Source organism: Hibiscus syriacus, unplaced genomic scaffold (assembly GCF_006381635.1).
Source record: "Hibiscus syriacus cultivar Baekdansim isolate YM2019G1 unplaced genomic scaffold, ASM638163v2 tig00013040_pilon, whole genome shotgun sequence".
Classification (NCBI taxonomy): Eukaryota; Viridiplantae; Streptophyta; class Magnoliopsida; order Malvales; family Malvaceae; genus Hibiscus; species Hibiscus syriacus.
Window position 1 is genome coordinate 1,688,924 of NW_024062296.1, and position 15,615 is coordinate 1,704,538.

General features: G+C 31.5%; 1 protein-coding gene across 2 annotated transcripts; it reads right to left on the bottom strand.

The window, feature by feature from the left end:
• Positions 1–2,102: 2,102 nt before the first annotated feature.
• Positions 2,103–14,960, bottom strand: LOC120205798 (ACT domain-containing protein ACR6-like). Of its 2 annotated transcripts, XM_039205601.1 has the most exons (9): positions 14,949–14,960; positions 7,682–7,852; positions 7,308–7,353; positions 6,928–7,042; positions 6,757–6,824; positions 6,032–6,628; positions 5,631–5,735; positions 5,006–5,473; positions 2,103–2,113 (listed from the first exon to the last, which is right to left on the bottom strand). In XM_039205601.1, exons 2-8 carry the CDS (start codon positions 7,726–7,728, stop codon positions 5,129–5,131), a joined length of 1,323 nt encoding a protein of 440 aa, XP_039061532.1. In that variant the 5' UTR covers positions 7,729–7,852; positions 14,949–14,960; the 3' UTR covers positions 2,103–2,113; positions 5,006–5,128. The 2 variants fall into 2 exon arrangements, with proteins under 2 accessions (XP_039061532.1, XP_039061531.1); XM_039205600.1 differs by lacking the exon at positions 14,949–14,960 and having other exon boundaries at positions 7,682–7,944.
• Between the last annotated feature and the right edge of the window lie 655 nt (positions 14,961–15,615).

A 15,615-nucleotide genomic window follows, 5' to 3' on the forward strand; every position in this document is an offset into this window, starting at 1 on the left:
AAAAATGAAAAATGTATCCATTCAAAGCACCATTACGCGTTTATCTTCGTTCTTAAACTTTTGTAAATAATTTACAACAATATGGCTTAAACAATACCGGTGATAAATATGCCGAGGCTTCCAAGTATGTCTCATACACTCGATTGTCTATCTAATCCCTAAGACTATGTAAGAAATAAGACATATCCCACCAGTACGCTCACGCAAAACTTGTGATAGAACATATTTGTGCAAGTACTTAAAGAAGAATTCTCAATAGTCTATATCTTCCTTTTTGACTATTGCAAATACGATGTGAATTCTTTTCCTATTGCCGTCTTGTGCCATTACCAACAACGAAGTTTTCCTTTCTGTTTCTCCAGCGCATTGGTATGCATTTATTATAGAAGGCAACATCTACTTCTCCTCCTGTGTGCTAAAATTAAAATGTACACACCCATAGCTTAAGATAAATTTTATAGTTGTTTACACCACATTAAGTCATTTACATAAATTGTACCCCACTTATAATTTCTGAAATCTGTCTATATCAGTTTCAATTGAAATATAAATTGCAATATTACGCTTCTAACCTCAAACATTTTCACAAATGTTTTGTTTAACTTCCTGAAATTACTCAACGAAAAATGTATATCAACCCATTTTGGTTTTTAAAATTATAACGCCATATTTTTTTATAAATTGATTGATTTTATGGCTTTTTTAAAAATAAATAATGCGATTATATCTATAATTAAGACCTTGCGTTTTGCAACCAACGAGGTCAATTATGTGACGTTGGATTTTATTCGATTCAGATTTAACACATCTCGCATCATGTGTAACGCGAGTTCTTGTTTGAACCTTTAGATATTATTCGATTTAAAGCGTTCTTTTCAATATACCTCGCATCCTGGGAAACGTGAGGTCCGTCGAATCCTCGCTTTGGGATGGGTGCCAGGACTGTTATAAATAGGAACCCATTTTGGAAGGTTTCCTAAACATGTTTCAAAGCAAAATGCCAAAAACTGTATTTTAATATTGTCGAATTATTCCTGAGAGAAGTGTTAACAAAAATTCTTCTTCATGTTGCTTCTAACTCCATCATCGATTTCTTCTACACGCAGTTAAGTTGCAAGAGTTTTCATAAAGTTGCGGATCAGAATAACATTTTTCGAAACATTTCGATGAAATATTGTAGCATGATACCATGGTATCGACTCGAGAAGAGGTTTCATGAAAAATGTCTTGCTGCTAATAATCCTAAAGCTTTATATAGAGAAGGCATGTAAAATTATTTTAGTAGAATAAATTCAGAGTTCGGTCTACATTGTTTGAAGCATGAAGCAAGCAACTGATAAAGGTAACATCATCGCCATGTATGTCTACGTCTTATTCTAATTTGTTCTGGGGGCGAATTAAGGAATGAAGGACTTCGAATCGTGAGGCTCTCGATCTCACAAAAATAAATTTAGAAGTTATTCGTCCGGAGATAAATATGTTTTTACATTTAAAGTCGTGGCATCGTCACAAAATTGCCTTCCTAGAACAAATCAAAGTCTGCAATTGCCTACTAACTGTGGGTGTAATTCATACCATCAACATTGGCAAAGATATTATAACAATCTATGTACTTATGCTTCTTGTTTTTGGAATCATTAAGCAAGTTTGTTTTGTGACGTTGTATATAGAGGTCATGTTGACCATTAGTATTGTCTATTTATTACAATCTACTTTTTACGTTATTTTACTAAATATTATGTAATAAAAATATTATGTTCAAATTTTACGTAACATAGATGTTATGTTATTTTATTAAATATTATGTAATAAAAATAAAATGATTAAATTTAACAATAAAAACAAAATTATTAAATTTAATTCGAAAAGGAATACATACCTCAATTTTGGAAAATGTGAGGTATGTTGAAAACCACTCGCAATAATTTTTTCCAGACAGTTCAATATCTCCGAAACCTCGCGTTCTGCATAACGCGAGGTAATTAAGTCTAATATTAAATTGCATCATCTGAAAAGTAGGTCCACGTAGGACATACCATGCGCCTTAAACGAAGCGAGGTTTTCATGCCTGTTTCGTAGGATGCGAGTTAGTCCTACATAGAAGGATATTTTTCTAACAATCTAGTTTGGGGTATTTAAAAAAATGAATTATTGGAGTTTTTTTTATATAATAACGCCAAATAATGTCCCAAACGGGAGCGATCAGGTCATCTTCGTTAAACCATCGGTAACCCTGTTACTATTCTGTGGTACATGTACGAATCTTAGATTCCAGTCCCGTTAGAGAAAAAGAACAAATATTTATTAATTTTGATAAAAATAATATTTTAATAAAATATTTAAAATATATTATTAATAAAATTTAAAATATAATATAATAATATTATTTTAATTTTTAATATAATAATAATAATAATGTTTTTAAACAAATATTTAATATAATAAATAATACTCATTATTTTAATAATATATTATATTTGTTTTAATAAATAATTGGTATAATTCATAATATTTTTATTTTAATAGAATATTATAATATTAATATTTTTTATTTATAAAAATATAGAAATAATATTTTTAATAATAATATAAATATAAATAATATTAAATAAACTATTCAAATATTTTAAAAATAATTATATTGAGTTTTATAATAAATAACATTATTTAGTATATTTAATTTTTATAATAAATATTTTTAAAAAATATATCAATTATTGGAAAATGATTTATACAATATCATTCAAACTTTATAAAAATATTTTTTAAATATAATTCATTTTACGAAAAAAATAGAAAATATTTTTTGTGAACATATGACCTTTAAATACTATTAAATAAACTATTCTAATATTTTAAAAATAATTATACTGAGATTTATAATAAATATTATTATTTAGTATATTTAATTTGTGTAATAAATATTTTTAAAAAAATTATCAATTATTGAAAAATGATTTAAACAATATCATTCAAACATTATAAAAATATTTTTTTAAATGTAATTCATTTTACAAAAAAAAATTTAAAAAAATAGTTTTTGTGAACATACGACCTTTAAATACGTGTAGTAGTAATATGGTAATTATTTTGTGTATGTATGTGTACGTACAATTTAAACTTGATTTTTTATATTTTTTTTAAATAGTACAATATTAAACGAAACCTTAATCAAGTTAGTTTAATTATTGATTTGATATGAACCTATGAATGGAGATAGCTTTAGCTGTTGCATCATGGTACCCATTTATTTCACCTCATTGGCTCAGACAGTGCAGATTTAAACTTTATTTGCATATGAAACACATTCAAGTCCACAAAATTCTCTGCAACCAAGTTTCCATCTTACTCTATATATAAACTCAACCATGAGTTCCCATGGACCGAAGCAAACACAACTCCAAAAGTTAGTGTTAACTATTCAAGATTAGCCACCTAAAACACTACTCCATAAGGCGGCAGTGGACCCTAGTTAGAATCAGAGCCGTAAACGAGTCGAGTCGAGTCGAGTTTGAGTATTGTTGAGCTCGATTCGACTCGGCTCGACAACTCGCGAGCCTAAAACTTTTAAATTCGACTCGAACTCGAAACTATGAATTAAAGCTCGTAAGAACTTGAATGAAAAAAAAATCTTAAACTTAACTCAATTGAAGTCTCAAACTCAAACCCGAATCTAAACCTTAAATACATGAAAGCCTTATATTGTATTTAAAAAAAAGAAATCAACATATAAATGTTACTCCTTGTGTCCCACTAAAAATGTCTCTTTTTGTTTTGAAAATTATCTCATTTAAAATATATTATTAAAAAATCAACAAAAAACAACATTTATATTTCATTTTTTACCCTTATATGTCCCTCTTTAACACTTATCAAAATAAATCTATCAATCACCTTTTAAGATAATTTTGTCATTTCCCTTGATCAAAAATATCTCCTAAAACTATGTGCATAGTCAACATCAAACACAAACTATAGGACACAGAGTGTAATATTATTAATAATTTATTTTTTTTAAAAATAAAATTTTAATATATTATATTTTCGAGTTGCTCATGAGTTTTTCAAGTTTAGAATCAAGTAGCTCATTTTGGCATGTTAAGAACTCGAACTCAAGTCGACTCGATCTGAGTAGAGTATTTATCGAGCTTGAATATGCGTGCTCACATTATATCAACTTGGAAAATGGATTTTATTTAGGATAATTCTGGCGTACGACAGCTTAATTTAAGGCTAAGAAACGACAGAGAATGAACGTAACTGAATATATTATAAAAAATATTTTTTTTATTGAACGCAATCTAAAGTGTTAATTTTATTCTAATTTTTTTAACATTTTCGATATGAAGAATGTAACATTTTCGATTGTCAACAAAAAAGTACGAAGAATTTAGCATTTTCGGTCTAACAAAAAAGTTAGAAAAAATCAATATTTTAGGTTACGTTGAACTGAAAATATTATGATTTTAATAACATTTTTAGTTGCGTTTATTTCATGTCGTTCCTTAGTCTTAAATTAGGCTACCTCTATAGGGTTTTATTATATATAAAAAACCTCCATAAATTCATTTATTGGACCAGTACCACTCAAACAGGTTTTTAAAAAGTATATATACTCTCAAACTACGCATGTAAGATAACTTGTCGCACGTTTAATGAACCTCGTGTTTTTTGGACGCGAGATCCATCAACTTTTCAGATAAAGTAACTTTTTTTTGGATGAGATAACAAATAAATATATGAAACTCACTTTCATAAAACGCGAGATATGATCTCACTTTTTGCAGAATGCAAGATCATTCTACTTCCCTTGAAAGAGATTATTCAGTTTGTTTTTCATCTTCATTTCAGTCTACTTCCTATACAAACTTGTAGCTATGTTTATTATTAAACTGTACAGATAATTACTTTCAAGAGATACAGTGAAGATATACAAGTAGCAGCAGCAGCTTCTACATTATAGTGACTGGCCAATGCCTTTTCTTTTCCTTTATATTATCACAACATTCGTAACCAAGCAAGGGAGAAGGAAGCTAAATATTTACAGAGTTTTCTCCCCATGTATATCTTTCAGGTTGATATCCCATATTCATGTACAAGTATAGCCTACTTAAATGAGGAAGTGATATCAAGAGTAAGATCTGATTAACTTGAAATTCTGAAAAGTTCGAGCTTTGAATATGCTTCCAAAGAAATGACCCACTGTTGTCTCTTCATGAGGTTGTTTTGGTGCAAGACTCGACTTATGCTTCACCTGCAATGCAGTATGTCCAATCTGTGCACGGATCGAATCGATGATCTTTGCATCAACTGGATTCCCTGTCATGTCCGTGACATAGAAGGTATCATTGGCCTTGCCACCTTTTGTTGAAATTAATGCTCTCTTGATGCACAAGCTGTTTTCGCGGAATATACGAGTGATGTCGGACAAGAGTCCAAATCTGTCTTCTGTGCACAATTCTAGTTCTATCCCCTGCATCACAAAATGGTTCAGGCAGGGTATTGTATCATGAAAGCATGCTTATCATCCATGATCACATTTCAACATTCCTTTTGGTTTTATTTGTTCCGTGCATGTGCATGTGAACCTGTGTGTGCATGTGGAGTGTTGGAGAGATGGTTTCTTATACCTCAGACCCCCTCCTCTCAATGGCTGCTTCAAGACATTGAATAACACGGACACGCTCGGCTTCCGAGCTAATGGGGAGCCCATCTAAATGTCTGATATAAAATTCCTAAAACAAAATACAAGTTCTGTTTAGCAGGAAAGAGGAGAAAACAAGAAGTTACAGTCAAGCAAATATCAAATTGTGCTCGACTGAGTAGAATTCCAATACAAATTGGATTACACCGTCAGCATCAATCTTACACTAGTGGTTTCAAATTTTCAAGCACCAACTTGTCAACTTTTTAAAATTGAACAATGTGTCGTATGAACTGGCTAGTAAAACTGCAATACAAATGTTCTGGTTTTGTCAAAAAGGGTTTGCGATTGTCATTTTATCAGGCTACTTTACCAGAACTAACTAACCTGATAAGCTTCGATCCTTCCTGTGTTAACCATTCCATGAAAAACAACATATTGCATATCTGTGAGGGTGCAGACTATATCAAACAATAATTTTGGCCGATCTTTTGACCTCATGGTAATAACAGTGTAATCTTTTTCGATATTCAACAGAGTGACTTGGGGTCTTGAGCTCCCCTCCCCCACTTCCCTAACTCCTCCCCTCTCGTAGTCCCTGTCCGCAAACATGATTTGATGCAACCTTCTCTCCCTGTGCATAACACCTGGAGCTGAAAGCATTGTTTTCGCTGTTTTCAAGTCATCACTTCCTTTGAGAACATTACAGAGTAATTCCTTTATCGTTGAGAGACGTTTCGGATCATTGATTGCACAGTTTGTTGAATCATCTGTCACATGAACTACAGCAGCAGCCCTAGTATTATGGGTCCATATCTCAGCATTTACAACATTGCAACGGAGGTCCGCAAGAACCGCACATACTTCTGATAGTAGACCAGGCCTATCAGTGCCAGCAAGTTCAATTGATGTATGCTCCTCCGAAGGCATCACACCTACAGTGCCTCTCCGGGAAGACACGAAGCCAGCACCAATTTCGATTCTCTGCACAATTCAAGGAGCAAGATGAAAAGTTCCACCCAAACATTTAAGCTTTATGAAGAAATAAGATAAGCCAGTAGTTGAACGAATTGAACAACAAAGATGAGGTAATCAATGATGTAAGCGCTTACACTCTGAATATAGTCAATAGCTTCCTTATCTCTGATTTTGTTGCCATCATTGTCAACAACATTAAAGACTGAAACATGTCAATATATTAGAAGAAAGAAAGATAAGTAAACTGGTTAAGCTTGGATTTAACATATCATTCAAACAGTTTTAAGAAGAAGAAAAGAACTTACCATCCATAAACCATCCACCATCGGATGATATGTATGCCTTTGTTATTGCAAGATTCATATCAGTAAGCACTTGGACAACTTCAAGGAGAATTCCATGTTTGTTGACGCTGTCAACCTAACCAGAAAAATGATATGTAAACCATTATATATCTTGAACAAATAAACAAACGAAAAGCATCAAATCGTCGATTCAACCGATAGAAAGGGCTCGATAACTGATGGAACATTGGCTTGACCAATCCCTTCCCATTTTTCTTTATTCCCAATTCAGTTTTAAGGAACTGAATCCATATCCACATTAAAGCTTTTTAACCGAGATCTAAGGAACTAATTAGTCGCATATGTTAATTTACAGTAAAGCCAGAGCCATGAAGCTATACCTGTATAACAGTGGCATCCTCACAAGCATCGTTGTCAATCACAACTCTGCAACAAATATAAGCATGCATCTCAAACTAATTCTACTTTTTCCCAAACTTATCAAAGAAAGGCAAACAAAAAAAAAATAACAGAAAATTTAAGAAGATATTAACCTTCGAACCGCTGAAGCACCAAGGGAAAAAAATAAGATTTGTTTTTTTTATAAAAAAATAACGAGAAAGGATAACTGCCCAAAAAAACGAAAACATTATTTTTCAAAATAAAAAAAAAGAAACTTGAAGGGAAAAAAAAAAATTGGCGGACCTTTCAAAAAATTACAATAATGCAACCCAGAAAACAAATTTCATAAAACAAGAAGAAGAAGAGACAATACCTAGGCTGGTTCACCCTTCTGATAAGCTTATCAAATTCATCATCCATCTCTCAGAAAAAGAGGGGGTGGAAGCCAACTTTCTCCAAACAAAAACCTACCCAAGTTACCCTAGAAAAAACGGATTGGATCACAAACAAGCAGAACCCAGAATTCCCAAGGCGCCTTTTATATCTTCTCTTCTGGTACTATTGGAATTATGAAAGAAAGGGCTTTTCCAATATTGAAGGAAAACACAAGAGAAAGAATACAAAATTAAAAAAAAATAGAACTACTATAAAAAGTAAAGTAGAACCTTAGCCATTTAATATTTTAACAGACACAAACAACATAATTAATCCGAACTTGAGATATATATGTAATGAAGCAATAAAAAAATAAAAAAAAAAGAGCATGTTACCTTTTTGCCAGTGAAGATGTATTATTATTGTGACGTGGCAGTAACTTATTCGTTGGACGGACGGTTAGTTATGCCCCTGGTCAGTGGTCAGGCTCGTGGGAGTCTTAAAATCATTTTTCTTGTAACTTTTACTCAAAGTGCTAAATTAATTTACGGCGCTACCTGAGATTTATGGGCACAGCATGTGAGGGAGAAATTAGGGTATTAGAGTTTTCAGTAAACTATAATATTGGTCATCAAACTATTATCCTTTTTCTACTTTGGTGATTGAATTAATTTCTTTTTGCAAACTTGATTAGTAATAATATAATATCACCTTTTTTATTTTTGTCATTAATTATTAAAAAATTAATGAAAATCTGGTATAATAATTTTAATCTTCAAAACATGCATTCTATCAATTTTAATTTTAATTTTAGAAAAATAATAAATTTAATTATTGATAATTTAAATTTTATCAATTTAATTTTTATCTTAATTCTAAATTATTTAATAAATATAAATTTCTAATAATATAAAAATATGTGTCATCGCTTTAATAAAAAAATAAAAATATGTGTCATCGCTCGGCTTTTTTAACCCATTAATCCAGGTGGGTGGATTATTTGGCCCAATAGGGTAACATGATATTTATTTTGGATCTACGGCAAATACCATAGTACCCATTTAACTCGTCATGCTGACATGACCCGTTCCATCGGAGATATTTTTTAATGAGCCGTGTCACGTGGGTCCCATAACCCGAATTAATTTATTGTTGATGGCCGATGTGACGAGTTCCCACATGTATAATTTTGAATTTGTTGACCGTTGTTTAACGGGCAAATTTTTTTTATAAAAAAAATTCAATAGAACTTGTCATGTCGGTGTGACGAGTTCCAACGGCTATTTTCAATTTGAAAAAAACTAGTCGTTTATAGTCGTTAGATAGAGTAGTATATATAGAAGTTTGGGCTGGATTGATTTTTCACTTGGAATCAAACATTCCATTGAGAGTAAAAACTTTTGTTTTGAAGATTTTGTGTTGAAATGGCCTCAAAAGAAGAAATGTTACGTCTTGATGATGTTCATATTTCGTCGACCGAGTTGAATACAGTAAATTTAATTTGTTTTATTTCATTTTAGTTTTGAAAAAATTATAGTATTAATAATAATTATTTATGTAATTGTATTAAATAATTTATATTTCAAATTGTAGCGAGAAGAACGAGCCATTCGTCATCGAGAAATGACGAATGAAGAGCCACATGAGCGGATGGTGATATATCTTTCACAATCCGGATTATATGGAACAACGTTTCTTCGTGAATTTAAGGTGATGTCAGCACTGATATCGGTGTTGATTAAGCATTGGAGGCCCGAAATGCATACATTTCATTTTCCTTGTGGTGAAGTGACGATAACATTGGAAGATGTCGTGTATCAACTTGGCGTTCCCATTAATGATATGCCATTGGTGCTTCGCAACACTTATTCGCTAAATTATGTTATTTCAAATTTATTGGGAAATGAGGCTTTAGCCGATGTCATTAATGGGTTGCAGATACGGATGAAGTGGTTGGAAAGAGAATTTAGAGTAGATGAACATTCAAAGGAGCAAGAGGTGATATATGCAGCTCGAGCATATCTTATGACGTTGATTGGAGGGATCTTTCTACCGGATAAATCGGGCAATTTGGTGCACACCCAATATAGTTGGGGTTCTACAATTTTGACTTTTTTGCATCGTGAACTCTGCAAGGCGACCATAGTAGTTAGAGGGAAAAAAACGGATGTAGCGGGTTGTTTAGTTTTGCTCCAATCATAGGTATGGTATCGTCTCTCATTTACGATGCCTATTACATCTACTCCTATGGAGTTTCCTCTCGCTGTAAGGTAAATTCATATATTTAAAGTTTTGATATTTTATCATATTAATTTAAATATTTTTTAAGATGACAATAAATAATGTAAATATTTTTAGATGGCGACACCGAATAACCGATACAAAGTTGTCGGGCACAACCAAGATAGATATTCGGATGAGGATTGATATCGCCGGTAGACATGCGGTAAATTTTAATATTTTTTGCATTAACTTTGAAATTGTAATATTAATTATTTAATTATACTAACATAATACTTTTGAGAGTTTAATTGGATGCCTTATTATGAGTCGGATAAGCAACGGTGTCTACCGCCAATATTCTTTGAAGGAACGGAGACATGGTGTGTCGTAACACCATTGATCCATTTCGTAATTGTTGAGATTCATGCCGTCGATAGAGTTTTGTGACAATTTGGGTTTCACCAACCGATATAAATGTCCATATTTAACATTGATGATTTGCATAAAATAGATGCGCGTGGGAATCATAGTGAAGATTGGACGAGGAAGCATGCTATATTCATACAACAATGGCAAAATAGTCATTTACGATTGTCTAATCATTCCAAGCTACAACCCGAAGATTTTGATTTCAATGATTCTCCCTACCTTCAAAAATATGAAGCAAATGGGAAACCATACTTGACAACGACGGAGGAGCGATCCGAGTGAGAAATAATGAAGGAAAAATATGGAAAAAAATCATTATCTTCATTAACATCTTCATCTTATGCTTCCACAAATTATTATCCATCGCAAGAAAGTTATGGTGGATATGGTGCATATCAACCATTGATGGAGAGTCGAGCAACTTGGGAATGAAGTGGTGTGATCAAGTGTCACCTTCACAACAATTTTTCTCAGAACCGAAAGAAAGAGGTCCATGGGATCATCTTCTTCATCACGAACAATCTCAATTTGAGGCGATGACGTCAATGATGACGTCAAATACCTTGAATACTCCATCGTTTTCACCCGAAGATGTAAATCAAATTGGTGGAGTATGTTAATTACACCGGAACTAGAAGAAGACAAAAATGACGAAGGTGGATGACCTCTACGAAATCGACAAGCACCACGTCATTACTATTCTACCACTCCTCAACATCGGCAAAAATTTCTCAAATATAAGTAATAAATTTGTTTATTTAAGTTTTTGTACTCAATATTTAATTGTATAAAAAATCATTGATAAGTAATAAATTTGTTTATTCGTTTTCACCCTTAAAAATGTTTAAAATTTGTCAATAATTTTAGTTTTATTTAAAAAAACTTTGAAAAATATGTAAACAAAAATAAAAAAAATATTTAATTAAAAAATAAATTTTAATTTAAATAAAATTTAATTACAAAAAATCCATTCATATTTAGTGTAGTTTATAAAAGTACAAGGAGCATCGGTACTCCTTTTATGGGTATCAGTACTTCCATTATTATTTTAAATAAAACTAGTCGTTACTACCTGTTGGCGCTGACGATATCGATACTGTGACCATGGTATCGATACGACTATGAACATCCAAATCTAAATGTTTGTGGTCTTGTGTCAAGGAGGTCATTGTACATGCGTGTTGTGCATTGAACCTTGTGACTTCACAACATTTGGAGCATTCTGCAATCCATGACATCTTGAAAGAGCTACCTCCTATACATCAGCCTCAACATCCACACCTTGTCCCTTTGAAGCAGCCTCAAAAACATCAGACTCGTCAACTAATGGTGTGTCGTCATCGTCTAGCAATGGAACAATATCTTCATCATCCTCCCTAAATTCAGCAAGGCTTTCACCGAAACCTCCAACAAGGTTATCATCAGCATCACTTGCATGTGGTTCATAGGGTCATATTTCTTCTATTCTTCTAGTTGGTACTGATGAGGTCAGAATAACAGTTTCAATTATGGTTTCGGCATAAATCTCCACCATATTATTAATTTGATTATTGATGAAGTCCAACCATAACAGCGACATCGTCGTCATCATCAAGCTGGACTTTTCTATATGTGATTGGATTTGAGGAGATCAGGTGCCGATAACTTAAACATGAAACAATAGCTCCAAGTTTTCTCTCAATTTTTTGCTTCATTTGGTGATGAGATACATCTACATGGAATATCATATTGATGGGCCTATGTGACTTAAACACAACACCAAATCAGTTTGTAGAATTTCACTATTATAATGGACAACTGTGAAGAATTTATTGCTCATTGTTTGAAATGTAGTTGGTTAGAAGCAATGAGTTTGTTGTGTAAGAGATTGAAGATGAAAGGAGTGTTTTGTGTGTGTAAGAGATGAAAGGAGTGTGTTATGTATGTTAAATTTTTAGCAATTGAAACTCGTCACACCGGCGTGGCGAGTTCCATTGAATTTTTTTAAAAAAATGTCCATTCAACAACGGTCAATCCAACGATTAACAAATTCAAAAAATTATACCCGTTGGAACTCGTCACACTGGCGTAACAAGTTCCATCAGTAATAAAATAATATTTTTTACAATACTTTTAAAAATTTCAACAAAAAATTATTTTTTTATTGAGACTCGTCAAGCTCGCGTGATGAGTCCCTTTGACGAGTCCCTTAGGATATATTAAATTAATTCAGGTTGTGGGACCCACGTGACACGTCCCATTAAAAATATATATCCCATTGAACTCATCACGCCAGCATGACGAGTTCCATGGGCACTGTAGCATTTATCGTAGATCCCAAAATAATCTTCATGTTGCCCTGTTGGGCCAAATAATCCACCCGCCTGGATTATTTGCCCAATTCCCCCGTCATCGCTCCTCATCTTATTAGTGAAAATTAAGAAAATATAGATGAGCTTGCAGGGATCAAATTCATGACCTAAAATTATATTGTAATACCTCAAATTTCGATACTCAAACTTAATCGATCGAATTTAAGATTCTGAATTAAATATTAAATATTTGTTATGTTTAAAGGTATTTGATTGATTTTTAGGAAATCTAATTTTTAAATAAAATATCAAATATTTTTATGAATTATTGTATATTGAATACCTCGTAATAAATTTAAATATCAAGTGAATATTTCAAAAATTATTCAAATATTGAGTAAAGATTAAAGTGATTTATTATTATATTTTCGTGTATTCAATTTTAAAATGAAGTGATTTTGCATGTATTTATATTTATGTTTGATTTTATAATGTAAATGTATTATATTTGTGTGATAGACATATAGATGTGATTTGTAACACCCATAACCTGTATAATTATACCTATACAGATTATAGATGTCACTCGAATTACTAAAATCATTTCCACTTATTCAAGTGATTTAAAATTTATTTTCTTAAAATAGTAATTGATATTATAAAAACATCATATCATATAATTTATATTTTGTTATAACAAGTTTAATTCAAAAGGTTTTTTATGAATAGTGATGAGCAGTGACTTGAACAGTGCATCGATGCACCAAAACATCAAATTAATATTGTGCATCGATACGCTACAGTAATTGCTACAGTGCAATGATACACTACAGTAACTGCTACAGTAATTTCCGAAATTACATATAAATTCATAAAAATTTACCATTTATCACTATAAAAATTTCCAAAATTTATTCAACAAATAAATTGAACATTTTCAAATTACATGCCACTATCTAAAATCAAATTCCATCGTAGGATGTCTTACTGATATTGAAATATACCTCTCGATGCTTGATGCCACTTTGAACTCTTTATTCTATTATTGGCTTTTTACCTACGCGTGAAAATCATCACACACTAAGTATATACTTAGTGAGAAATTAAAACAATAAACAGTGTAATACAATTCATGCATGATTTTCAATGTCAAAATCAAATTTCCATAAAATCATTTTACTAATATATCCAATATTTTACCATGATCAATATAATATAAAATCTTTTTCCATTTATTCCATAAGCTCGTAAGCTTATTTTACCAAAATACTTACCATTTAAATTCCATAAGCTCATAAGCTTATTTTATACAAAATACTTACCATTTAATCTCATAAGCTCGTAAGCTTATTTTACCCATATACTTGTCATTATTCCAAAAGGTCATAAGCTTATTTGTATACTTACCATTTATTAAGCAATAAACCATAAACCATAGCCTAAAGCCCAATATACAACCCTGAGGACCCTGGGTGTTCGAGTACTATTTGCACCGTAGTGCTACACATAAGGTCTTGCCCATCATATACACCGAAGTGTATTACACACAAGTTCGTGCCCACCATATACACCGAAGTGTATTACACATAAGGTCGTGCCCACCATATACACCGAAGTGTATTATAAACCTGCAGCTACTATACTCTATGACATGCCAACTATACCATGTCACTCAATGACTTACTTGGGCATATAGTCTATTTTATTCAATCCATCCATGGCAAAGTATATTATCAAATTTAACATTGGGTAGTTCATACCCGAAAACATTCATGGTAAAATATCACATTTTCCATAATCAATGCATTATAATTTCATACTATGACATATCAATGTCATGTCAGTTTATAAAAATATGACATAATATCATGCTCATATAAACAAGGTAGACTTATCGCAAGTCTTCCTTATGATGTATAAAACATCCATGTATAATTTCATGCATGTATTGCACTCACCTTGACACTTTATAATTTTCCAAATTTGTGCCTCACTATTGTCCACAATAAACCCACTTGACTTGCTTCAATCGCAAATCAATCATAATCTGTATAATTCATAATTTCATAACGATACATATGTTAGTATTTTACTAACATAAACATATCCCAAAATAACTCCATAATATATATTTGATACTCATTATCTATTAAAATACTCAACTCTTAATAATTCCTATTAACATTGGAGCCAACTTTTCCAATTTACCCAAAATCGTCATTCACCATTTTACAACTTAAATTCTTAATACCAGAATTCCAGCATTGTAATTACTATCATAAAAATTCTTTACAAAGGCATAATTACAATAACATTCCCAACAATTCAAAATTTGTATTACAATCACCAAACCTTCTAAAATTTCCATATTTTGACAACTTGTACTACCTTTAAAGAATCAGTATTATGTACTGATATACAAACTGTAATTTAATTCTGTTACTTCCATTGAAAACTAAACTCGAATACGAATATCTCCATATAAAGAACTCCTTCTAATTCATTCTGTACAATTTATGGTGAATTTTCAAATTTGATCAACAGAATCTGTTTTGCAGAATCTGCTGTCCGATTTTTCTGACATTTCCTTGGTTAAAAATTCATATCTTTTTATATACACCTTGAAATTGATCCTCGTTTATTTTAAACAAAACTAGATAGATATATGAACACAATATATAAAAATTACCTCCAAATTATTTTATATAATTTCTGGTGAATTTTTGAACCTACTGCCAGATTCAAACTCCAAACTGTTTTCTTTAACTTCATTTTTAGGTTCTTCATCAATTCTTACAACCAATTCTTTAAAATCACTTAACTCTTTAAAACCCATAAAACACAAGAATCAACATCCCTTTTCATAAACTCATGATGAACTTGAACATGAACCCTAATAATATTCATGTCAAGACGTAGAGAATTGAATGTAGAACATTTTTCCTATTCACATCGAAGTCTAATTCTCAACAAGATTGCTTCAAAATTC